A 25166-nucleotide genomic window follows, 5' to 3' on the forward strand; every position below is an offset into this window, starting at 1 on the left:
GTGGATGCTCGTGTGCACCCGCCTCGGAGGTGTAAACGCCCCCTTTTTTCTAAAGTTGTATCCGACTATAATCATCCCGAAATATTTTTCTTTTTGATACTTCTCCATTAATGGGGTAAACTGGATATTTTGACAAGCCGTACTGTCGCGGGAAAACAAAGCGGGAAGTGATAATTATAATTGAGAGCAGCGAAATTAGGCAACTAATAATACCGCAGTTGCAACAGCGCCCTTATCTAAATATATTAGCGTCTTCACTTCGCGCACCGCTCTTTATAAAAGTGAGAGATTTGCATCTCGCGTGCGTGAAGGATAAAATAACGCTGAGTTTATATTTACCTTCGTGCCTAAGTTATGTATGTTAATATTATTATTATTATGTATTATGTCTGCTGTTTTGTTTGCTAGCGTGCTGCGTTTTATACCCTAAGTTCACTATGGATCCGGGACTACCTTGGTCTAACAATACAGTTTGTCTCTCTCGTCTTTCATTCGCGTATAAATATTATGGCTGGGCGAACATATCAAGATGCACTACGAATCGAGTTGATGGCTATGGGTCCAGTAATGCTTTTGTATTTTGTAAAATATGTCGTAAATAATGAATGAATAGCAACGTGACCTGCTTCAGGTCAAAAGAATTCTGTTTCCTCGGGCCGGTGTTCGCGCACAACCGCTCATGCGTCATTTCTGCAGCACGCCCGTTGGGATTTATCGTGTCCGCAAACAGTGATGCTCATCTGTCTTGCGTACATCAGCTTTCTTTAACGCTGAGCCTCCCTGCACTTTGATGTCTCGAGCGGCATCATGCACGTATCAACGTGTCAACGTCACCCGACAGGAAAATAGCGAGCAGGAAGTGTAAAACGAAGGAAATGTGCACAAAATTGATGACGATTATTGTTAGCAGACAAGGTAAGCTACAAAGAGTGCAAACATATATATATAGCCGGCACGGTAAATATCGATAACGGAAAACCTGGTATCAGCATATAGAATTTTAGATAAAGGTGGACGAATACAAACTATTTGGAATACGAATAGAATACTGATAGTAAGTGTCGAATATGGAATATGAAGGACTCGTGTGCTGTGTGAGGGCTCGTTGTGAGTAAAATGGCGCTGGTTGCAGCGTGAAATATGAACCTGCTACATGACTAGACTTGCAGATACGCTAAATGGCCGACTACACGCGAAAATGACAGGTCGTTACGTACGCAGACATCCACCATGAAACCGAGAAAAAAAAAGAATCTTAATTGTCGAGTCTGTCATTGCACTGCTTAGAAAACTTTTGTCGTTTCAGTTGTGATAGTTTTCGATACTTTGCTTACTGGACACAGAACAGCAGTCGGGTTGCCGTAGAGTCGGTCGTTGCAAAATATCTGGCTAGTTTCGATATTCTCAAAAAAAGCCAAAGTTCATTTCGGAATACGAATAGTTCGATCGCAATAGTCAATTTGTATTCAAAACTTGGAATATTCGCCGACTGCTAGTTTTAGCGGCTGCTTCCGATAGGCGTTTCGGTCTGCATTTTGGATTGTCATTGAGCACACTCACTTTCGTGCACTTCTCTATCCTTGCACTTTACTGCTTCCGAGCTGTGTGCGCCCCTCGCCACCACCGGGGCTACGGCGCCGTGTCTGTCGCCGCGAGCGTGCGCGGCCGGTCCGCCAGCGCTGCACGCAACTAAGCCGCAGCCGTGCGGGGCAGCCTAAGCTGCGCGTGGCTCGCAATCGAATCGACGCTCGCCTGCGGCCGGGCATGGCAAGGCTCGTCGCGTTTCCTCCGGGGGATGCGCGGCAGGCCCGTCGCTTCCGGCAGGCCCGCATCGAGGCACACGAGCCCCGGTGCGCGGCCGGCGGAGGAGGCCAGCCGGAGTCGCGCACAGCGCAGCTCGGAATGTGAGCGAGCGTATCGCTCGCTCCTGGCGACGCGACGCGATAGGGCAGCACCAAAGAAAAAAAAAACAAGGAGCACGCAACGAGCGATGCAGTTACAAGTATTACAGGCCTAACTTTAGAGGGACACTAAAGCGAAAATGACTTCTTCTGCATCGGTAAATTACGCCTCTGCATTACCGAGAACACCGCCGTTCACACTGAGGAATCCGGCGTCTACAGCGAATGGAATTCTCCTGCCGCCGAAAATCGCGTAGTTCACACTGCTTGCGGACCGCGCCGCCGGAAAGACATACAGCGCCATCTGCCCCATAAAGTGCTAACTTCCAATCAAGCGCGGCATATCCCGGATGTTCGCGCGGCTCGAAATTGTGCAGTTGTCGCCGCTCGCGTCGAGTTCGTGTGTTTATGTTGCGCGTCTCCACCATTACTTGGAAAGACAATGATGAACCCCGAGCAAGAAGAGGCAGTACTGCTCAGCCTGTTGGCAAGCACCTTCCTGGCGATGCATGACGCGCAGAAGCATTCGCCGAAGAGACGGCGGCGACATGACGTGAGACTCGGCCGCCATCTTTGGAAGTTCTGTTTCGCGCTCCCCGATTGGTCAGCGCCGCGCGGCGGCGAGGCAATCCGGCGGCAGCTGCCGCAAAAATCGGTACGGGAGCGATCGGCGCGGAAGGGGCTATTCCGGCGGATCTCGCCGCCGCCGAACTGGATTCCGCCGAACTGGGCGCCGCTCCAGACGCCGAATGTCTCAATGTGAACGGGGCATTATTGCGAGCAGGCGCTCGGTGAGCCAGAAAAGGCTGGCGAACAAAATACGGGTGGCGCCGCCGCCTCGAAATTCGCTCATAATTCCGCTGTTACGTCAAGGATTTTGACGGCGTCTGCTGAAGCGCAGTTAATTTTTTACCGGTAAAATTGGACTATGTTGTGTTTGAAAGAGTCCGAACACTGAATATGGCAAGTTTCGTGAATTTTTACTGAGCCAACGGTGCCCAAATACGGAAAGATACTTTGAAATCCGTGAGAAAAACACTGACGCACGACGGTTAGGCTCGTGGCGCGAAATTCAAAAAATAAGACCGTGAGCTTCAATTGCGCTTGTGGTAATCAACCTATTATAGCAAAACTACCGATAACAGAGTTTATCAGTCTACATAATCTGTTTTATTCTTTCTCTATTGTGTCCATTTGGAGTCCAGGTCTAGCTCAGTTTGCTATCTAATCCGGCGTGCCCTATAGAGAGCAAACTGAGCTAGCTAGCTGTTATTCTAAACACTCCGTGACAAACTAAATATCCACTACAATATTCAGACACAAAATCTAACTCCACCTGGCCTCTGAACTCCACGCTCGAAAATATGGTTTCCTAGAAGTGCCGACACTGAAAGCCTATCAGTCTCATCACGCCAGAGGATCGACAGTAATTATCTGTCACGTCTATGCGAATCCGTTTTGGTTAAACAACGGTTTATTTGCGACCTTGCTCGTAGTTTATCACAGGTATTATAGTTGAGATAAAGAGAAAGAATTAAGTTTTTGTTAAGCACAAAGGCCACGTATTAACAAACAGGCATTATGTTGAGCTAAAATTCAGAGCAAATTCCAACCAAAATATTTCGAATACTGCCTAATTACTTTTAAAGGAGCCCCGAAACGTCTTTGACGATTTTAAACAAATGTATTGAGTTATTAAGATAGGTCGTTCTGATAATTAGGCGACACATTTATAGGCTCCACGTAAAACATATAACTTACTATAAGGTTTTAGAAATCTGTATCGCTAGCGATAGCAGCGGCGCTACTCCCCTGAGTTTTGAGCCACCCCGTTACAATTTACGAAATTGGCGCAGATTACCTCAGTTGGCCTAGCTATGTGGTCGCCTGCTGAGGTAGCGTCATCGACAAGTTTTTTCCATATTGATGGTGAACAAGTGTTGTTCATAATAGTTGAAATGTTGGTTAATTTCTTTCTATAAAAACCATTTGCATAGACAGAATTCACAACGACAATTTATCAATGCACTCAAGCACTTCCGGCACACAGCTTGTGTCGTCTGCTTGTGCTGCAATGCAGTCCGTGTTGACGCGAGCTGGGCCCTCAGTGTTGGTCTCGAGGCTTCTTTTCGTGAGGACCGTGAATCGCACATGCTGCATTGCAGGCTGCAAACGTAGCGATTGGCGTCATTTCAAACAGCGACATCGTGTCCCTGTACAACGGAACAGGCGAGCGGAGTGGCTGCAGTGCATCGGGCTGTCCGTATCCGATCGACGCCAGCGATCTATGCATTTGCGGCCGTCACTTCACGCCGGAGGATTACTACCACAATGGGAAGTTTTATTGTGTACGGTATTCTGGTAAACGCAGGCTCACTCGGCGTTTTGCCAGATGGGCGGTGGCGCCAACGTTACTAGACTAGCTTCAGTTGTAAAACTCTCCGCCCGCGCGCTTACAGCCGGTGTCGCCACTTCTGTGACAGCCGCCAGATGGCAGCGCCGTTCCATCGGGCTCCACTGCAGACGCCTCGCCGCAGCCTTCAGCCCGTGCGGACGGGCAGTTTGCGCGTGTTTCACGCTCGCTAGCGTTCTCCCTTGTCCGAATTAGTGATACCATGAGAAAGCGGTATCCACCTACAGCAATAAGATTTATCGGGCAAGTTGGTTCATACTGTAATAAGGGTAAACTGCACGAAAGAAAGAAACGCATAGAGCGAAGCGCGGAAGCTGTGTTTTTTCCTGCCGTGTTAACGTTTCGCGCAGTTTAGGCTCAGAAGCCTGAACATTTGGCCAAAGGGTGTGATTAGGATGATCTTCATCCCCACCGAGGCTTCTCGCCACGCCAAAGAAGCGCAACAAAAAGAAAGATGAGGTCAGTCTTTGAACACACAAGCCACACACACACACACACACAAAAATATAATCTGCTCTTCTACTCCGTGAAGATGGTTAACCAGCGAAGCTGAAACGTGCGGCCAGTGTTTATCACTGGGTTAATCTAGAGGATTCATTAAAGTATTTCTGAATTATGCGGTAACACACACAATCGGCTGCGACGGAGAGAACGACGTCACTGACGATATGCCCGTAGTCCGCCGTTGTCGCTTGCGTTCGACGTCTCGAGTTTGCTCGGAGGCGTGATTAGCTGCCTTCGCCCGATTTGCGATTATTCAAAATTAAGTTTCTTCAGAAATTAAATCTATCCGTTACGTAAGACAATGAGTGGCTCATACTGCCTTAAGCAATGGCCCCTCCCACCGTAAACGCGGCCTCCCCATTACGATGACAGAAGTGAAATTCTACGCTGGAATGATGAACGGCAACGCAGCCAGCTGTGGAAGACGACGATGAACCTAGGAGCAGTGGCACGAGCGCGTGTGCCGGTCGGCACAAGGAATAGCCGAATTCATGGCCGTGATGCTAGCATTACGCAAATTAGGACCATCAATTACGTCAGCCGTGATAGTTACTGATTCTTTATCATTGTGCTCATCCCTTACTGCTTCTAGTGATTCTCGCGTGATGAGGACATTTCAATCATTGGTACCTGGTTACTTGAGAAGCGTGCGTTTGATTTGGGTGCCCGGCCATAAAGGACTAATCATTAATGAAATTGCAGACTCTCTAGCCAAGGCATCGATAAGTGGCCCGATTCTTCCTTGCTGCCCTTTGACTGCTTATGTAACTGCAGCTAGATTTCGCAGGAGTATCATTATACAGTCAGTATCAGGCTCCGAAATTACTAACTCTGTGGAGTACGGACATCTCCTGCACCCTTGGAACAGAGATTTTTGCCGAACACGGAAAATTGAAGTGTCCATCACGAAGCTGCGCTGCCGTATACCTGCATTGAACTTCTACCTCCACTGGTCTGGTCTGGTCCCCTCACCACTATGCTCATTCTGTGGCGAAGCGGAGACAATCGACTATTTCTTGTTGTCTTGCAGACGTTTTTCTATTATAAGAAAACGACTACTCGAAATCCCGCTTCGCTCTATTGGTCTGAGTTTATCAGTGCCTGTGATCCTATCTTTTGGAGCCTCCATTGTTGGGTTCAGCAACAGAAATGTTTGCTTGGCGATCCAAAATTACCTCATTGAAACTAATCGATTTCCATGTTAGATTGATCGTTCTCCCTCCCAACCATAGCTTTCTTTTATTTCTTATCTTTTATTAATTATTATTATTATTATTATTATTGTTATCTTATACCCGGTTTTCATCTGATTATTTCTTTTTTTCTCCAAACACAAAACGTTTACTTTTAAACTCACACGCCTAAATTGTTAACTCCCTTGTTATTATTATTATTTTAGGCACCTAATTAAACCGCCCGATTCTTGGCCAATCCCCCACTGTGGGTATGTGCCACGGCCACTCAGGACAACAACAACAACAACAACAACAACAACAGAATCGCTCTGTTCCACGCCGAGCGAAGCGTCGCATTGCTGGCGGCACAGAAAAAGCAGCGTGCCGAACTGTCGACATCGTTCCGATAGCCGCCTATGCAGCCAGGTGCGCAGCACGTCGGCATCGTCTGCTTATATTCTCAACAAACTCGGCGAAAGCTACAGTTTCGCGGATTACATGCTTGCTGAAATTCGCCTTCAACAACGAACCACACAATACGCTGCACCGCGCGCTTCGTCCGGCCCGCCCGCGTAGCCGGCTAGTGAGGAAGTGAAGCCGGGCGCGACTGCAGCGCCACGAAGGCGCGGGCGGGTGGCGGTTCCGCGCAACGGCGCCGAGTTTTAAAACTGAAGCTAGTCTAGTAACGTTGGGTGGCGCAAACGTGAGCGGCCTGCAGTGCGCAGCCACCTGGTGGCGCAGAGGTCAACGAGACAAACACAGAACTATTATAGACCGTTCTTTCATGGGCGCCACCATTGAAGGATGGATAGATGTGGATGGATGCTATGAGCGTCCGTTTTGGAACAGGGCGGTGGTTTGCGTCACCAAGCTCTTGCTGTTATACTGCCTAAATTCCAACCTAGGTTAAAAAAGAAGAAAAAAAAAACGCACGATGAATTCCCATAACCAAATTTTCTGACCCCTTATTGTGAACTTTGTTCTTGTACGTTTCCGTTTCTTTTTGGTCGTTTCCCTACTTTTCTTCTACCAATCTTCCAATCGCCTCTTACTAATCTCTACTGCGGACATGTTTACTTTCCCTCCCGCTCTCGCTGAACCCCAAGGGCTTCAAGGAGTCCAGTAGAGCCTAAATCTATCGCTCGGCAAATATTCTCACGTTCTAATAAAACATTCACCATCGTTTCTATAGCTTTAACACAACAAGCACATGTTTCTTCTTCCTTCATATATCTCGCTTTATAGGTGCGTGTTCTAAGGCCTCGTGATCTCGCTTCAAAAAGTAATGAGCTTCCCTCTTAGTTATCATAAATTGTTTCTTTCCTGGTTTTGTTTTTTCCGCTTAAATAGCTACTCATGGCAGGTTTCTTTTCCATTGCCGCTACCCATGAGATTATTTCAGCCTCTCTAACTTTCCTCTTGACGTTCTTTGTTGATGTGTTACTCACCCTACAGGCCGCATACTTATTGGTAAGCTTCCTATAGTTCTTTTCTTCCATTGCAAATCAATGTTTTTCCTGTACAGATACCTGAGCACTCTCCCAGCCCATTTACTTTCTTCCATATTCCTCAGCCGTTCTTCATACTCAATTTGGCTGCGAGCTTCCCTCACTTCAAAACTAGCCCAGCCCATATCCCCCTGCACAGCTTCATTTGTAGTCTTCCCGTGAGCGCCCAATGCGAGGCGACCCACTGACCTTTGGTTCCCGTCGAGTCCTGATTGCACCCCGGATTTAAAGCAAACAACCGCATTTCCAAAAGTAAGCCCTGGAATCATTACATTTTCCCACCTAGCTTGGAGGACCTCGTACCTATTGTATCCCCATTATGGCTGCGTTTCTCTTCCCCTTTACTGTTATGGTTTTTTTCCTGTCTTTCCATATATCTATTGCCTTCATTTATCCGTATAGCAAGGTATTTATATTCTGTTACCCGAGGTATATCTTGGCCCTGTATCTCCACTGTCTGTTTACCGTTTTCATTGAATACCGTAACACCTGATTTTCTAACACTAAATTTCAAACCTAAATTGTTGCCTTTCTGTCCACAGATATTAGCCAGACATTGCAAATAACTTTTATTGTTAGCTAGCAACACAATGACGTGCGCATAAAATAAACCTGGGAGTTGCTGCTCTACTACTGTACCCGCCTGTCTGTATGAGAGATTAAACTCAATATTACTTCCTTCTAGCACCCTCTCCATCCTCACCATGTACATCATAAACAGCAGCGGGGATAAAGGGATCCCCTGCCTCAGTCCCTTGTTGATATGAACTTTCTCCTCGCTCCTCATCCCTTCCCATTCAACGCAAGCGGTATTTTCTAGGTAAATCTCTCTGAAAAGCTGTAGACAATCATTACCTAAGCCTTCCCCTTCCAGGATATCCCACAAAATGTTGCGGTCTACGTTGTCGTAGTCTCCTGTAATGTCTAAAAAGGCCACATATAACCGTCTGCTTTCTGCTTTTGATATTTCAATACACTGAGTAAGAACAAACAAGTTATCATCCAAACGCCTACCTATTGTGAAGCCATTCTGAAGCCCTCCCATAACGCCATTATTCTCTGCCCATGCTTCAACCTTTAGTTTGATTACCTGCATTGCTAGCCTGTATATTACCGATGTAATGGTTAACGGTCTATACGAGTGAATTCTGTCTTTCTCCCCCTTACCTTTGTAACTTAAATTCATCCTACTTTGTCGCCAACTGTCTGGTATTCGTCTATCATTTAAAGTTTTTTACACTGCTTTCACCAGCGCTTCCTTACTTTTTGTTCCTAGTCCTAGTTCAACCTCGTCTAGCCCTGTGGCTGTGCGCTTGGGAATTTTCTCTTCCGCTTTCTTCCAGTTTAAATTTGTCAGCGCCAGCTCCTTTTCCACCTGGGTCTCTTTCATGGTCTTTTTTCTTCAAATACAACCTTGTCATTGCCTTGGAAAGATTCGGCTGTTACTTGTCGGATGTAATTTATTGCCGCTTCTCCTTCCGCTCTGTTTTCATCTTCGTCTAGGATATGTTGTTGTATTGTTGTTGACTTCCTGCCTAATAATTTTATGTGGTTCCTAAATATTCTAGGTGCGGCCTTCTTTCTCTGACGTATTTCGGACAACCAACGTTCACTTTCACCTTTTAATTTTGCTTGCACCAGTATTTGAACCATAGACTTTTTCTCCCGGTATATTTCCCATTTACTGGTTACTTCATCCTGCGGCAACTGCGCCTTCTTTGCCTACCTATGCTCTCGAGATGCTTTCTGTGGTTCGGCAATCGCTTCTCGTATCTCCTTGTTCGACCAGCTTTTCGGTTTCTTTTTTCCTTTCCAACGAACATGTTTTTCTTTCTGTATTTCTGTCGTTATTAGACTTACAAGCTCACCACATTCCCACTCTTTACTTGGGCGTTTGCCAAGTTTTTCCTTAACTCTAGCGACTATATTTGCTATTTGTACAGCGTTCAAATTTGGGCTGGCCATTCTGCTCTCCTTGCTCTCTTTCCCAACTACATATCCGATTTTCAAAATGATGCGTTTATGGTCACTCACTATGCTGCTAAACCCTTCCACATTGATGACCATTTCTCTCAACTTATCATAAATTCCTTCTGTCATCAAGCAGTAATCAATGGTCGATTGCCGGTTTCCCACTTCCCACGTGATCTGTCCTTCACACTTAGGCCCTGTATTCACAATAACGAGGTTCTGTTGCTCACAAAGGTCTAGAATTGACTTCCCGTTGTTGTCGGTATAGCCATCTAAATCCTGTATTTGGGCATTCATGTCACCTAATAGGATAATTTCGGCATCATTACCGAAACCCTTAATCAGCACTTATGCATTCCACTAACTCTTGGTTCTTCTCTGTGCAATTATTTCCGATCCACAAATACGTTACGCCCAGCCAAGTTCTCCCCCCCCCCCCTCATTGTACCTGAAAACCAAAGATGCCCTTGACATTGTGAATTTGCTCTTTTCCATTTGGCTCCCTGATGGATGAGCATTCCAACTCCCCCTCCCTTTCTTTCCGACGTAGTTCTCTTGCACCCTTCCCTAACATAATTCTCAATAACTGGCGGCTCTTGTGAGTCTCTAAGGCGCGTATCTGTAATCGCATGCACTCCTAGTTGTTCTCTATGTAACTGCTCCTCAATCTCTGCCCACTTTTCCTTTCTTCTGCCGCCCTGCATGGTTATGTAGCCTATTGCATGGCGAGCTCCTTTTCTTGCTTTCCTCCTTTTTCTGTGACCGACGGCGATGCTCTTCTGATGCTCCCCTAGGGAATCTTCTTCCTTACTATCTACTCTGACCTCCTGAGCGTCCACGGGCCCCCTAAGAAAGCAAAAGCGCGACCACCAAATCGCCAGCCTACTTTTCGTGCCAGCCTGTAATTGAAGTGGATACCGTCTCGTTTAAAACCACCACAACTTCTGACTTCCCTGTTTACTTGGAGAACCTCGAAGCCTTTCTCTCGGATCATTTTCCATATTGCCTCATTAGCAGCCACTACGGCTCTTTGTACGTGACTGTCACGTACAGGCATCACCGGCACCGTGCACACCACGATCTGCATCTGTGGGGATAGCTCGCGCAAGTTGTCCACCCCCTTCGCCATGCGCTGGGCTTGTCCTGGCCCTTTCCTATTGTTACGCAGTGGCGCCATCTATGGGCAGTCGGCGTGATGGCTTGGGCGAGCGCTCCGTTTTGCATGGCAGGTGTACGCTCGGCGCTGGTTTCTGGCGTTTGTTCTCACACTAGCGCCCTCTATTTAGTGTGACGTGGCGTCTTCTGCGTGGTCAATGGTTCTGTGAGACGTGCTGAAGTGGTTTAGGTCGGCACGGCCGGACTTCCTGCTGACGTTGAGGCGGACGGAGCACGCAGCGCGATGTGTGCGCGCATGTTTGAGCGTATAGAATCAGCCTCGAAGATCAATTGTGTATTTCTAAAAGTTCCAGTCACTAATGTGACCTTATTGCAGTATTAACCACTAGTTTTAAGGTGCCGTTTCGGAGCAATGAAACATACGCGACGATCGTAACAGCGTGGGTACCGTTCTGCTACGACAGAAGCCTTGCTGTTACACTTTGATAGGCGTTAAAACTGTTAGCTGCAGATTACATTGCGTGAATACTTGGCTCAGTGGATTTGATTTCCACCCATGAATGAAATAGTTTTCGTTAGTAAGAAGAGCATACCTTACAGTATGAACTATACTTGTCCAGCAAAGCGACTGTTTACGAACTGTGCGATCATCCTAAGCAGTGGTAGGTGCTGGATTACAGATATCTTTGTTCTATATAGCGCATGGTCCAAGAATGCGGCATCAACGTTTATAGGTCTATAAACGCTGTGCGGCCTGGCTATGCGAGGTCGTACTGTGGTATTAACCCGTTTTCTCTTTCTTTTTCGAGAAAGAGGATGATAGCCGAATTTTTTCGGTTGCGTTCATTCCGTTCTCTACGACGCACTCACAAGTATTACGAAAATTTTGTCCTCGAAAACAGCCATCGCATTCTTTTTATGCAATCCAACTCGGTATTATGGCGTTACAGGACAAAAAGGCAATGCCGAAGCACATAGCTTATATATGTATCAGGCTTGCTCACCAACCGCAGTGATCGCTGTGTTGAGCAGCGCCTTCGGCCTCATGCAGGAGGCTAGCGTAGGCATATAGTGATTCCAAGCGTGCTAGATTTGAATTGCGTGAGAACGATGGTGGTGTATCACAAATATAGCGCCTGCCGCTTAGATCTTTCGTGGTTACCTTTGGTTGGCCGAACACGTGCATGCGCTCTTATGTTTTAGTCCCTACGTCAAGCGATCAGATAATGAGCGGATTTACAATTTCATGCTGGCAATACAGAGACACGGGTTCTCTTCGTCGAATTAAAACCGACATACGCAAAATAGTTCACAACACATACACACACCGCGGCTGATAATGCGCGTCACATGTTTGCGCCCCCAAGAGGTATTCCCGCGTACTAGTTACCGATGCACCGCAAGGCTTCCCTGACGACCTCATATGAACGGACATTGCGCTAATTTCCCAAAGTACGATCTAAAACATCTAGAAATCGTTCCACAGCACCCATAGTTCCACAGGCTCGCCGCGCACCCTTTGCTCCTCGCCAGATGAAAAGGTGCGTAGCAGTAACCAAGGGCATTCTACTTTGCTGCTGGTGCAAATTTTCGGCATCAGATTAATCGCGAACACGTTGTCTTTTTAAGTGTTTAAAAAGGTTTTCCACTTGGCTACAGCAATATTAGCTCTGTGTTTGACTGGTTAAGCTTTGTGCCACCAGAGCCGCCTGCTGTGCCCTGCAGGCGGCTCTGGAGTTACTGTATATGCTACCTTTTGGAGCATATACATTAACTCTAGGCGGCTCTAAGGCCCATAAATGATAGGCGGCTCAGTCCGCTCACGTTTACGCTCAAGCCCCATTATCACAGCGGTAGCAGTATGGAGGAGCTTTGCGCCACCGCCCATCTCTCAAAAGGCCCAGCTCGCCTGCGTTTACCGGAATACGTACGCGTACGGAACACGCTCGGCGCTGCGCGATAGAATGCTCCCAGCGCACGCTGCTTGGATAGCTCTCCATGGGAATTGACGGCCAGGCGGCTGGCGGAGAGGCTGGAGAGGCTTCGCGCGCTGGCTCTAAGAGATCGGAAGTAGACTACACGACGTCACATCATGACGCAGAGCCAGTGAAGGCGGAGCTTAACCCCGATCTCTCAGCGAACGAGTTTAGGAGGAAAAGCATTGCTAGGGAGGAAGGTAACTAGTAATCGTCCGTATCTCTCTCTCTCAATATGAGACGCTTCGCACAAATTGTGGTGCGAATGATTAACTGTAGTTGTACCCCACGCGTCTACAAAATTTGTCTGAACCATTTCAGGGCCGTTTAATTTGCGTAGAGCATCAGCTATTGCCACGCCTTCCACAACTGTCCACGAGGCTATACAGTCCAGTCGGCCAGAGCACATATATCTCAGAGAGGGAATACGGAATGCAATTGCACAGCCGTTTTTGTCTATTTCCACACACCCATCTGTGTAAACTTGTAGGTAATTCGGGTAAGTCGTGGTCAAATGCTCCATGACTAGTGACTTGGCTTCTGCAGATGGAATACAGCTTTTCGACTGCAATCGTGGCACACTTAAGTTGCATGTCATCATCATCATCATCAGCCTGGTTACGCCCTCTGCAGCGCAAAGGCCTCTCCCATACTTCTCCAACTGCCCCGGTCATGTGCTAATTGTGGCCATGTTGTCCCTACGAACTTCTTAATCTCATCCGCCCACCTAACTTTCTGCCGCCCTCTGCTACGCTTCCCTTCCCTTGAAATCCATTCCGTAACTCTTAATGACCATCGGTTATCTTCCCTCCTCATTACGTGTCCTGCCCATACCCATTTCTTTTTCTTGATTTCAACTAAGGTATCATTAACTCGCGTTTGTTCCCTCGCCCAATCTGCTCTTTTCTTATCCCTTAACGTTACATCTATCATTCTTCTTTCCATAGCTGGTTGCGTCGTCCTCAATTTAAGTAAGTAAGTAGAACCCTTTTCGTAAGCCTCCAGGTTTCTGCCCCGTACGTGAGTACTGGTAAGACACAGCTGTTATAAACTTTTTTCTTGAGGGATAATGGCAACCTGCTGTTCATGATCTGAGAAAGCCTGCCAAACGCACCCCAGCCCATTTTTATTCTTCTGATTGTTTCAGTCTCATGATCCGGATCCGCAGTCACTACCTGTCCTAAGTAGATGTATTCTCTTACCACTTCCAGTGACTCACTACCTATCGTAAACTGCTGTTCTCTTCCGAGAGTGTTAAACATTACTTTAGTTTTCTGCAGATTAATTTTTAGACCCACCCTTCGGCTTTGCTTCTCCAGCTCAGTGAGCATGCATTGCAGTTGGTCCCCTGAGTTACAAAGCAAGGCAATATCATCAGCGAATCGCTAGTTACTAAGGTATTATCCATTAACTCTTATCCCCAATTCTTCCCAATCCACGTCTCTGAATACCTCCTGTAAACAAGCTGTGAATAGCATTGGAGAGATCGTATCTCCCTGCTTGACGCCTTTCTTTATTGGGATTCTATTGCTTTCTTTATGGAGGACTACGGTGGCTGTGGAGCGGCTATAGATATCTTTCAGTATTTTTACATACGGCTCGTCTACACCCTGATTCCGCAATGCCTCCATGGCTGCTGAGGTTTCGACAGAATCAAACGCTTTCTCGTAATAAATAAAAGCTATATATAAAGGTTGGTTATATTCCGCACATTTTTCTATCACCTGATTGATAGTGTGAATATGGTCTATTGTTGAGTAGCCTTTACGGAATCCTGCCTGGTCCTTTGGTTGACGGAAGTCTAAGGTGTTCCTGATTCTATTTGCGATTACCTTAGTAAATACTTTGTAGGAAACGGACAGTAAGCTGATCGGTCTATAATTTTTCAAGTCCTTGGCGTCCCCTTTCTTATGGATTAGGATTATGTTAGCATTTTTCCAAGATTCCGGTACGCTCGAAGTCATGAGGCATTGCGTATACAGGTTGGCCAGTTTCTCTAGAACAATCTGCCCACCATCCTTCAACAAATCTGCTGTTACCTGATCCTCCCCAGCTGCCTTCCCCCTTTGCATAGCTAAGTTGCATGCACCTTAAGTCGAATGTCCAGGGCGCATCTACCCCTTGCCTCTATCTCGAGCAGCGCAATCCTAAGGCTCGAAGCGTGTGTAATGCTGCATAAAAATATGCTCGCGGCCTAGATACGTCTTAAGAGGGCTTTGGAGAGCGAAGGCTCACTCACGTAGTAGCTGAGTCATGAGAGCCTGAGAAGCCTGAAGTCGCAGAGGGCTCAGCTTCGCACAACATTTTTTTTTGTTCGAAGCCAGTTGAGGTCCACCCAGGCAAAGCCAGAATTTTTCTGTGTATTGCTTCGAAGCGCCATACGTCGTGTTACGTCTAAATATGGCAAGGGGCACAGCTTAGGGGCTTCGCACGAGGCAACCCTGTTCATCAGCGGTGACCACGACGTCGACACAGCCCTGGCGGCGACTGTTGACGGGTCAACAAAGAAGCTGGCCTCAAGGTGACAACGACCACCGGCTTTTGTAGACGCGGTAACAACCGTGAAGGCCAGGATTTCCGGGTCGCTGCAAGCTGACCTGACGGAAGCCCACTAACGTGTGCAAAGGGTCAACGTCGAGAACTTCTGTGGGAACAACGTCGACGTCAGGTTCCCACATTGTCACGTGGTTTCATCGTATGTGAGGGCGAACGCGCCACACTGCAGGCGGAGTCCTGCGGAACCGTACGATGTCATGAGGGTGATTTTGCGAATGATTCTGCGATTATGATTGGCCGAGACACAGTCATCAGATTCCCTAGTCTAGTCATTTAGGGAAGATGACTGCTTTAAAAGCGGATACCTTTGGTGCAGTGAGTGCGTCCTGGCGTGTCCTGATGTGGGGGGAAACCTTTGTACACAAATAACCGCGTGTGCCGTCGCCGCCGCGCCTGATGGCACACGTGCACATAACGCGTCCTCTTCCCACGCTCGGCTGTCAAAAGCTGATTAGTTATGGTCAGAGTGCTTTTGTGTACGGAGTGTTGACGCGACCATTTTTTGGGCCCCTTGAACTCTGACGCTTATTGGATGATGTCGGCCTGCCTGATTGGTCGGAGTAACGAAGTAGCTCATTGGTGGAGAAATGTGTCCCTTGGATGCTGTGTAAACTTATTTAAGGAGTAGTTCGAGTAGTTTTTGAGGAGCAAGGAAACAGCAGCGGACGGCGCAACTTCACCACGGGAGACCAGGCCGGTCAGGCAGGCCGACGATAACGGGTATGACATCATTCTGTTTGTAGATATTTTTCTGCAGTGTAAACTTAAGGTAAAATACAAAGTGAATAAACCTAGTTATCGGAATGCTACCTCTCGTCGTCGTATCTGAGGATTTGGACTTGCCCCTGCCGGAGCTCATCCCCCTTCATCTTCGTCTCCTTGGTGAGCTGATGCGTCAGATATCGAATGGCTGCGCCCCTTCGCTACAATGTAGTGAGCCAAGACATTGAAAGTGTTCCTAGATGGAGTGGGCTTCCATATATGGAGCCATTTTCTATACGCAAAATAAACCCCTTTTATTTCCCTCCTACGCCCGGACGTATTCATCTCTGTGCCTCGAGAATTCCCGGCCTAAACGCTGCTCCGAGCCACAACAATCGGCTGCCAAGCTGGATTACGGTTCCACTTGAAATGCGCAATGCACGAACTAAGTTGCATGCCAACTCCACGAGGAATTTCTCTTGAGTGTCGTGAAGAAAGCAGTCCAGTTTTAAATGCGAGATATTCGGAAAAAAGAAACACTCTAGTACCCGCCAAAGAAAAGGGGGGGGGGGGGGAGTCGAACAAGCAACTCTCGAGCTCTAAATGAAACGTTTTACTAAGTAAGCGTTTCGTTTTTTTTTTCTTTGATTCTTTCTTTGCAAATGCACTGATGATTGTGAAAGAAAAAGAAATAGTGGGGGAGGCAGCACAGTTTCTAAGAAATAAGCGAGAAGAATCGGGTTACCTGAAGCGCTCGATTTTTTTCGTTCCACATGAAGCCAAGAGACAATTAAAGTATCGATGAACAGGTTTTATTGGAATTTATACAAGACGAGAAAAAATAGAAATGAACGTCGGCGAAAGAACGATTTGACCCAGGCGTAAGTTGAACCCTCGAGCGACGCGTGACGAGTGCGATACTCAACCACTAAGGCCCTCGTCGACTTTGGTTATTTGTGTATGTGTATATACATATAGTGAAGCTAGCAGTAGCAGTTATCCAACGCGACTTGCAGCATTGTGTCGGATGCGGAACATCGTTTAAAACAGAGGTGGCACGTAGTACCACGTGATACCTATACGTTGTGTCAGAAGATCTTCACATGGCAGTGCCCTGGTGGTTAAATGAAGGACTGTAGGGGCGAAACTTTCCACTAAACCAGAGAAAACACGATTATGCAGTATTATGGGCTAATTTGACAAACTTCGTATGACTCAAAGCTTTTGGACACAATATAAAACAAAATTGTCTCACACATATATACGTACTACAGGGTTTTAGGAGAGGTTACCTACTTTGAAAACAACTAGCTGTAATTACACGTGACTTTGGCAACATAAAAAAATGCATAGAAGTCGTATTTATACTTTTATGCAATGGGTTCAACAACGCCCGACTTAATACATCGCTTCATCAACTAGGCTATATCATTATAAAATGTGAGTCATCCGTTGCAAGGTGACTTCGTGTTTTGTATGACCCGTCTTTACGCTGCATTTTACGGCTGTCTTTAGGTGCCTTTCCGTGACCTGACTTGAGAGAATTCATGCAACATGATTTTACATTTGCATCATTATTGTTCCTGTTCCTCCCCCGCACTCATATTGTTTTTACTGAAATAAGAGCACGGGAAAAATTTGGTCAGCTATAATGGCGACAGCTATTCCATTTCACATAATAGTAGTAATAACAGGAAAATTATGTTAAATATGATGCGACGTGATAGGTCCGGAAAATCTAGAACGGGTTTAAACGAGAGTTAGGGGCGCATATTATGAATGCCTCTTTTTTGTTCAGCGACGCCTTTTGGTTTTCGCTTTATCGTGTACTATTTCTGTACAGCCAAACTGAGCATCCGGCGCTAATTTACCCTCTAGAAATGACGCGACAGCGCTTCATCGACGGACGACCGAGGAAGAAGGGGTCGGTGCTTACCGCACGTAGTCGTGTCGGCAGTAGACGCTTCCGTGTCGAACGAAGCAAGATGGCTGCCGGTCCAGTGGAGCCCCGCACACGCAGCACCGCAGGCAGCGCGCGTGCCACGAGCTGTCGCTCACGCGCAGCAGGAACCGGTCGGCGATCAGCTCGCCGCACGCGCTGCACAGCTCCGCCTCGCTCTGCGACACGCCATAGAAACGCGTTTGGTAAGTGAGGCAAGGTGGGGCCTTCGGGAGCATAGTTTCGGTTTCGCGTACTCAGAGTACCCAACTCGACAGCAGGCTTCTAAACATTGTTGCTTAATTATCTATTTTGGTCTGGTCATGTCATTGGGATTAGTAGCGTACTCTTGGTTTCTTACGTCGCAACTTAGCAACTGCTACAGATAACTTAAAGCTACTAGCTTACAAAAACTCTCGTACCGCCCAGACTTGAATATGTAGGTAGCATCGCGCTCAATATGAGTTCCAATAAGAGAATTCGTTTTTGCGTGTGTGTGTGTGTATTTTCTACCATGCTGCCATACAGTGCCCGTATGGCAGCTTAGCAGCACCTACACAAAAAAGGAAATGCGGAACACCGTTTCGATTGCTCATAGCACCCTGTATATTAAGAAATTGCACTTGACATTTTTATTATCGGACTAACTGACGGGTATATTCCCGTGTTGCAACTCATACTGAGCCCGATAGCACGTAGATGACCCACAACTGTCTAATTTAACCAACATCCTTGAATCGACCCACAAGAACGCCGTTAGATTCATCGCTTCCGACTATTCTGTCACCGCTATTGCACATCGGCATTAAAATCCCGGCTTGGCGTACCGCACCTCGCGTTCCGACTTGAAATCACCCAGCTTTGGCTTTTCTGCAGGTTCTGTCATTTACTACCACCAAATAACACGCTTATCTTGCCTGCCCATCGCATCGCCTGGACCAGCCATGCGTGTTCCGTCCACCTACGCCGTGCTCACACAGTTACATCACTCCCTTTTTTGGTCCATAAAGCACGTGACTGAAACAATCTTCCCGCCTTCTTCGCTGCTACAAGTGACTTCTACTGTTGCAAATGACTTGTTACCACTTTTTTTGCTGTCAACTAATTTATATATTCAAACGCTGTTTATATGCCGACGCCGGTTGCAGTGCGCAGTTGTATCTTGGAAGTATACACAAAGAAAAGAAAAAAAACTAACGCAGCAGCCTAGCTGAATTTACCGGTGTGTTTCGAACTCGGAAAATAGTGCGTTCAAATATTGCAATTATGTGCAGAGATAGAACAATCTGTCTATTATTGTTGTTATTTATTATTCTACCTGTCTGTCTCCACTCGGTCGCCTCATACGTAGGAGCCGAAATCCAGACGCCAACACCACACGACAGCGCCGAAAAAGCTCGTATTTGCACCTTTGCATAAAATAGCGTCATGCTAAGATTACTGGGAACAAAATCTACATTGTTATGCTTTCATATTTTGGCTCAACTGACAAGTACTTGCAATTTACATCAGTACCATCCCCTTTGCCTTACCAGTACATACGACGATCATATTTCTGAATGCAGGTTCTCGCTGCCCTCCTATACTATAAGGGCTTTCTTGCTCCACGAGCAGTGTAGTGTATAGCCGATTCAGAGCTCTTTCTACAAAGATACCTACTGTATTAATTTATTTATACTCTTCGAATACTTGGAAAGACCAGAGTTAGAGGAGGTATTGAGCAGTCTATATTGCCAGAGCACGAACCATTTCTTTCGTCGACGTGCGAAGAGCTCAGCAAAATTGTCGTGTACGTCCGCACGGATTTTACGTATGCCCACCATGCAGTACAACCACATGACAACAATCAATATGTCTGCCTTCGTATAAGAAAGAAGATAGTGTAATTCACCCTCATTGCTGTCTACATATCCCCATCAGGTCGATTTGAACGCGACAGACTTGGAGACATAATTTTGCAGACCAGTGGTCCATGGATTTTAACGGGAGATTTCAACGCCCATCACTTACTGTGCGTTAGCTTGGCAATCAATTCCAGAGGCAGGAATCTGGTGTCTTTCTCCTCTGATAACGAACTTTGTGTCATGAATGATGGCAGTCCTACATACCTGCGAGGTCTTAAGCACAGCAGTTGCCTGGATTTGACCTTGGTACCACGGCGCTTCATTTCGCAAGTTCAGTGGAAGTGACCATATCCCTACATATTTGCTGATCAGGTGGCTAAGCAGTTCTACCTCGTCGAATGCAGTACGAAGAATCGACTGGAGTAAATTTAAGCAACACATGTAAAATGCATCGAGAGAAAAACTTGGCCGCAGCTTGGAGGATACCATCACAGAGGCAATGGGGGAAGCTTCATGGTTCGTAATGTTTACAGCGAACCGTTCCCAATTTGACGTAGAACTGGAAAGGCTAACCGCGTTTCGATGGCGAGCTGAAAGGAGACACAGGCGACCGAAGAGAGTTTGTGACCTGGGAGTGTCATGGAAAACACAGAAGAATATCCAGCGCCTATTGGACAAATTGTAGGAACAACGCTGGAAGTCCTTTTGTGAATCATTGGACCCTCGCAAACTACTTTCATACATCTGGAGGACTGCTCGTGGCCTGCGCTCAGCTCCGCAACAGCGACATCCTTTCATGGCCTTAGCCCTACGTCGCTACCAGACGCAACTTGAGGTGGCGAATCATTTTTGTGCGCGGATCGCTGGCGTGTGTGACCCCCAACACCGAAGACGTGAGTGTCGTCCCTGTGTCTCGCGTCCCAGAAATGGAAATTCCATTTACTATGGAAGGACAGGGCGCCTCTTCGGCTGCTTCTGGACGCTCATCTTCACCAGGGCCCAACGGCATCACCTATGCAGCTCTTGCCCATCTTGGACAAGAGGCGAAGCAAGAGCTGTTAAATTACTACAATCGCTCATGGCATGAAGGCATGGTTCCTCAGCAATGAAAGGTGAGTACGCTCGTACCACTGCTCAAACAAGGAAAGTCGCCTTTCGACCTGGTGTCATATCACCCCATTGCCCTGGCAAGCAGCATAGATAAAGTAATTAATAAGATTATTCTTACACGTCTGAATGGTATCTAGAACGCCACAACGTGTACCGTGACTCCATGACAGGTTCGCGGCGAGGCAGGTAATCAATAGTCACTGTTATTGACCTCGCAATATTCATACAACAAAAAGGCCTCTAGCGCATATAAGTGGCGCTCTTTTTTGATGTGAAAGGGGCGTACGACAATGTTACACATGAAGCGATCCTAGAGTCATTGGAGGCTTAGAATCGACGGCCGAGTCTTTCTGTGGATCCGCCACTATTTGACCAGAAGGTGCTTCTTTGTTCTGACCGAAGATGGCCCGACTGCCAACTATTTTACACACGGTGGCGCACCATAGGGCGGGGTATTGCATGAGCTTTATTCCCTTTAACCTAGCTATGGTAGGTCTTGCAGAAATCTTACGCAAGACAATTCACCTTTCAATGTACGCTGATCATATATGTCTTTAGTCTTCTGCGGTGACTCGTCTTTAAGTGCGCGAATTCAGCGGGCAGCCACCCTAACCTGTTCGTATCTCCGCAAGCAAGGTCTTAGTGTGTCCATCGAAAAATGCGAGTTAATCTCGTTTACGCGCAAAGCCATGGCACCGTACCCTGTTCCTCTCAATGGCCAGGTTATCAAATACCACAAGTCTCAGCGCTTCGTAGGTGTGATTATTGACAGGGACCTTCTATGGGACCCCCACTGCGTCTACTTGAAGCAGCGACTAATTTCGATTGTAGATATAATGAGGTTCCTGTGCGGAAAAACCGGGCGCACATCGGTACGGTCCATGATGCAGCTGTACAGAGCACTGTTTCTCGTCTTTTCACGGTACAGCTTGCCAGTTTTGGAGAACAGATGTAAAGCAAATATTCGTACCCTCGAACGTTTGCAAGGCCAGACTCCATGGACATGTCTTGGGCTACCACGATGCGCCTCGACTCACGCAACAATCATGATTGCTAGAGACTACTTGGTTCCAACATATATAAAGATAGACAACCTTAGAGCTTACATTCGACATCTGTGTCGCATATACCCAGTCACTATATGGGTGCTTTGCCAGTACAAAGACCTCAAGCCACATCTTCCAATCTTGTTGCGGCACATAAAGGCTACCTTCCGTCGGGCTTTGCCCAGCAGCAAGACCACTGTTACCCCTATGGTGCCAACGACAGCCTTAAGTACTCCTCACGACTCCGGGAATTACAAAGAAGACCCGTCATTCAACAGTGGGTCTACGTCAGTTCACACTGTTATTACTGAACGAGGAATATGAACAAAGAACGCACATTTACACCGAAGGATCTGTCTCAGCCACCAGCTCCACAGGCGCTGTTGTCCTCCCGGCCTTACAAGTCACAATTACTTTCAACGTATCCCATATAACGACCTCTACGGCCACAAAACGTCCCGCTCTACGTGCCGCTGTTCATTACATCGCACAAGCCAAACCTCGAAAGTGGGTCGTTTTTATGTCTCCAAGGCAGCCCTTCAGAGTCTGTAGTCAGCCTTACGACGTGACACCCATGAACAACTAGCATTTGGGACCAGAAAGGTTCTTCATCAAGCCCTCTCAAACGGACATGGCATCATCTTCCAATGGCTTCCGGGGCACTGTGGCATCGTTGGAAATGACCTTGTTGATGATGCCGCCCAGTGAGCGCATAAAGAACCCTTACACTTCCTATAGCATTATCAAGGACAGATGCTGCGAGCGGTCTTCGTTTACTTGCTTAAACCAAGACTGAAACTTTGTGGAACACCCCAATTTTCTCCAACTGCCATCTCCGCCTGCTGGATCCTATATTGAAGCTGCAGATTCCATCGAACTTCTCCCGCCGTGATGCACCTTTACTGTGCCGCCTCTGGTTAGGGGTGGCTTTTACGAAAGCCTACTCATTCCTTATTGCAATATCCATCACACCGATCTGTGACTCATCCAACTGTGAAGAGACGATCGAGCAAATGTTGTGTTTTTTGTAATCTCTCTGACAACGAACGCGACGTTCATCGGAGGATGTTAAACCGATCAGATAACAGACTATTTTCAGAGACGAAGGTTCTCGAACCATGGCCCCACGCGTCGCAGGCTTACAAAGCGACGCGAGTACTGCTATGTTTCTTGAAAGCGGCTGGCCTCAGTGACCGAGTATAGACGTGAATTTATGGACATCTGCACATATTGAGACAGATAGTAGCTTCTTCCCTCTCTTTTCTTTTCTTCCCTTAAGCTCCTTCTCCTGTATAGAATAACAGGCCGGACGTGCGTGTGGTTGAGCTCCCTACCCTGCCTTCCTCCCTTTTCCTCCTCCTCCGCTTCCTCCCATGTTACGCGAAGCATTTTGCAGCTATCCAGCATTGTTTCGGTTTCCGCAAAACGATACCAGGGGCACCAACGCATTCCCGCAAATCGAGTCGCTGTCTGTGTGGGTCGTGAGCGCACGTGTCTGTGACAACAGCAGCACGACGACCACCACGTTGTAGACCATCGCATGGCGGCAACGGCATTTATTTCCGCACCGGCTGTTCGAGGTGAGCTTACGACATGGCAATTGTCGGTTTCTACATAGGTAGTGGACAAGCGTAAGCGAGAGAAACACAGATCATGACCACATCAGTGACTACGAGTTATGCAATCACGGCTATGTCACGTGGTGCATATGCTGGAACGGTGATGGCATTTGTACCCCGGCGAAGAAATGCTCAAGAGTGCTTAAGTTGGGCGTTTATGAAGTCGGTAAAGCGTCGCACTATTTCTACGTAGCGTTAGCTGCTACATGGAAAGTACTATCGCGCTCAGTATGAGCTGCACCGCGCCAGCGCGTGGCCGTGCGCTAGGCATGGTTGTACAGTGGCCCCGATAGTGGCGTGTTTTAGAGCTATCTGGAGAGGGTGTAGCTGTTCCAGCAAGCTTGCATCACCTCTACTTGCTTGCTTTCCCCCTCACCCTCGTTTAGACTGGTTTTGATATCAGTTTCGAAAATGATAACTGCAGCCGTCGGTCGACGCCCAAACTTCGTAATCGAGTCTGCGTCGGTCTGCACAGTGGGTGTTATCTCGTGTGTCAGATTAATAAAAATGAAAACGTTCGTCAGCTCGCAAAATGTCCCGGGTGCCCAACAGGGAGTGAATGCGGATAGTTGAACTGTCGTTAAAATAGTATACCCAACGCCAAATAGCTGAAATGACTCGGAGGTCAAATAAGACTGCGAACCGCATCATCCAGGCTTACAGGGATGAACACCGCATCGCCGACGCTCCACATAAACGGCACCCTCGAGCAACGACTGCAGCTCAGGACGAGAGTATTCTTGAAGCCGCGCGGGCCAGCCCCTTCAGCACCGCCAAGGAGATAGGTGCTGCCACTGGTGTGTCTGCGAGCGTGTCTACCGTAAAACGCAGGCTGGCGGGAGGAAACCTGAAGAGCCATGTGACGGCACAGAAGCCGCTCCTCTCAGCCGCAAACAAGACGTCCCAACTTAAATTCGCGAGTGAACACGCCGACTGGACCACCGACGACTGGGAAATGGTAATATTTTCCGACGAGTCAACGTTCACAACGTGCTGGGATCAGAAGCGAAGAGTGTGGCGCCCTGCCAATGCCCGGCACGACGCCCGTTACGTGCAGGATGTGGCATCAAGCGGCCATACTGCGGTCAATGTGTGGGGAGCTGTGTCACGAGAGGGACTTGGTGTCTTGCATCGTATTGACGGACACCTGACATCGGCAAGGTATTGTGACATACTAGATTATATCATGATTCCTTACGCGTTGGACGGCCCGTTTCCCGATGGGGATTTCCTCTTCCAACACGATCTTTAACCTGTGCACACCGCAAATGTTGTTCAGGAGCTCCTTAACGAACGAGGAGTGCGGTGTCTACAGTGGGTGCCCAAAGGAGCCGACCTCAACATTATTGAAAATGTATGGGGTAGAATGAAAGTCGGGCTCTGCAAAAGAGGACTGCACAGAACATCAGCTGATGATCTATGGAGCGTCGTAGAAGCGGAATGGATGCGCCTCCAGAATGAAGCAGATTTCATGGAGAATCTGTACGCATCGCTTCCGTCGAGGATGCGGGAAGTCATCGCCGTTCAAGGGGCCATGACCCTGTACTAAGGCGTGCCGTCGCTTGTTTTTTTCTTTTCTGGGTGTTCATAGTGTTGTAGTTTGTGATTTCCATTTATTTTCGAAATGAAGTTATGTCAATAGCTCGCTGTATTGTATTTGCTTCATGCTGTATATGCGCTTTGCAGCTCCAGTTTACTTGCTTCTTAAGAACATCTTTACAATTCGTTAGCTTTTATTTTCGTACGCAGTTCATGCGTTTCTTCCTGCTTTCAATCTGATTTTAAT

The 25166-nt window shown here is 47.4% G+C and overlaps 1 protein-coding gene across 1 annotated transcript in view; it reads right to left on the bottom strand.

The window, feature by feature from the left end:
* Awh (LIM/homeobox protein arrowhead) overlaps nucleotides 1-25166 on the bottom strand; it is a 240883-nt gene that overhangs the window by 53742 nt on the left and 161975 nt on the right. The window contains exon 2 of the mRNA XM_070528491.1: nucleotides 17759-17940. Within this exon, the coding sequence (XP_070384592.1) occupies nucleotides 17759-17940 (182 nt within the window). The remainder of the gene's footprint in view (nucleotides 1-17758; nucleotides 17941-25166) is intronic.

The sequence above is a fragment of the Dermacentor albipictus genome, unplaced genomic scaffold (genome assembly GCF_038994185.2).
Source record: "Dermacentor albipictus isolate Rhodes 1998 colony unplaced genomic scaffold, USDA_Dalb.pri_finalv2 scaffold_12, whole genome shotgun sequence".
Classification (NCBI taxonomy): Eukaryota; Metazoa; Arthropoda; class Arachnida; order Ixodida; family Ixodidae; genus Dermacentor; species Dermacentor albipictus.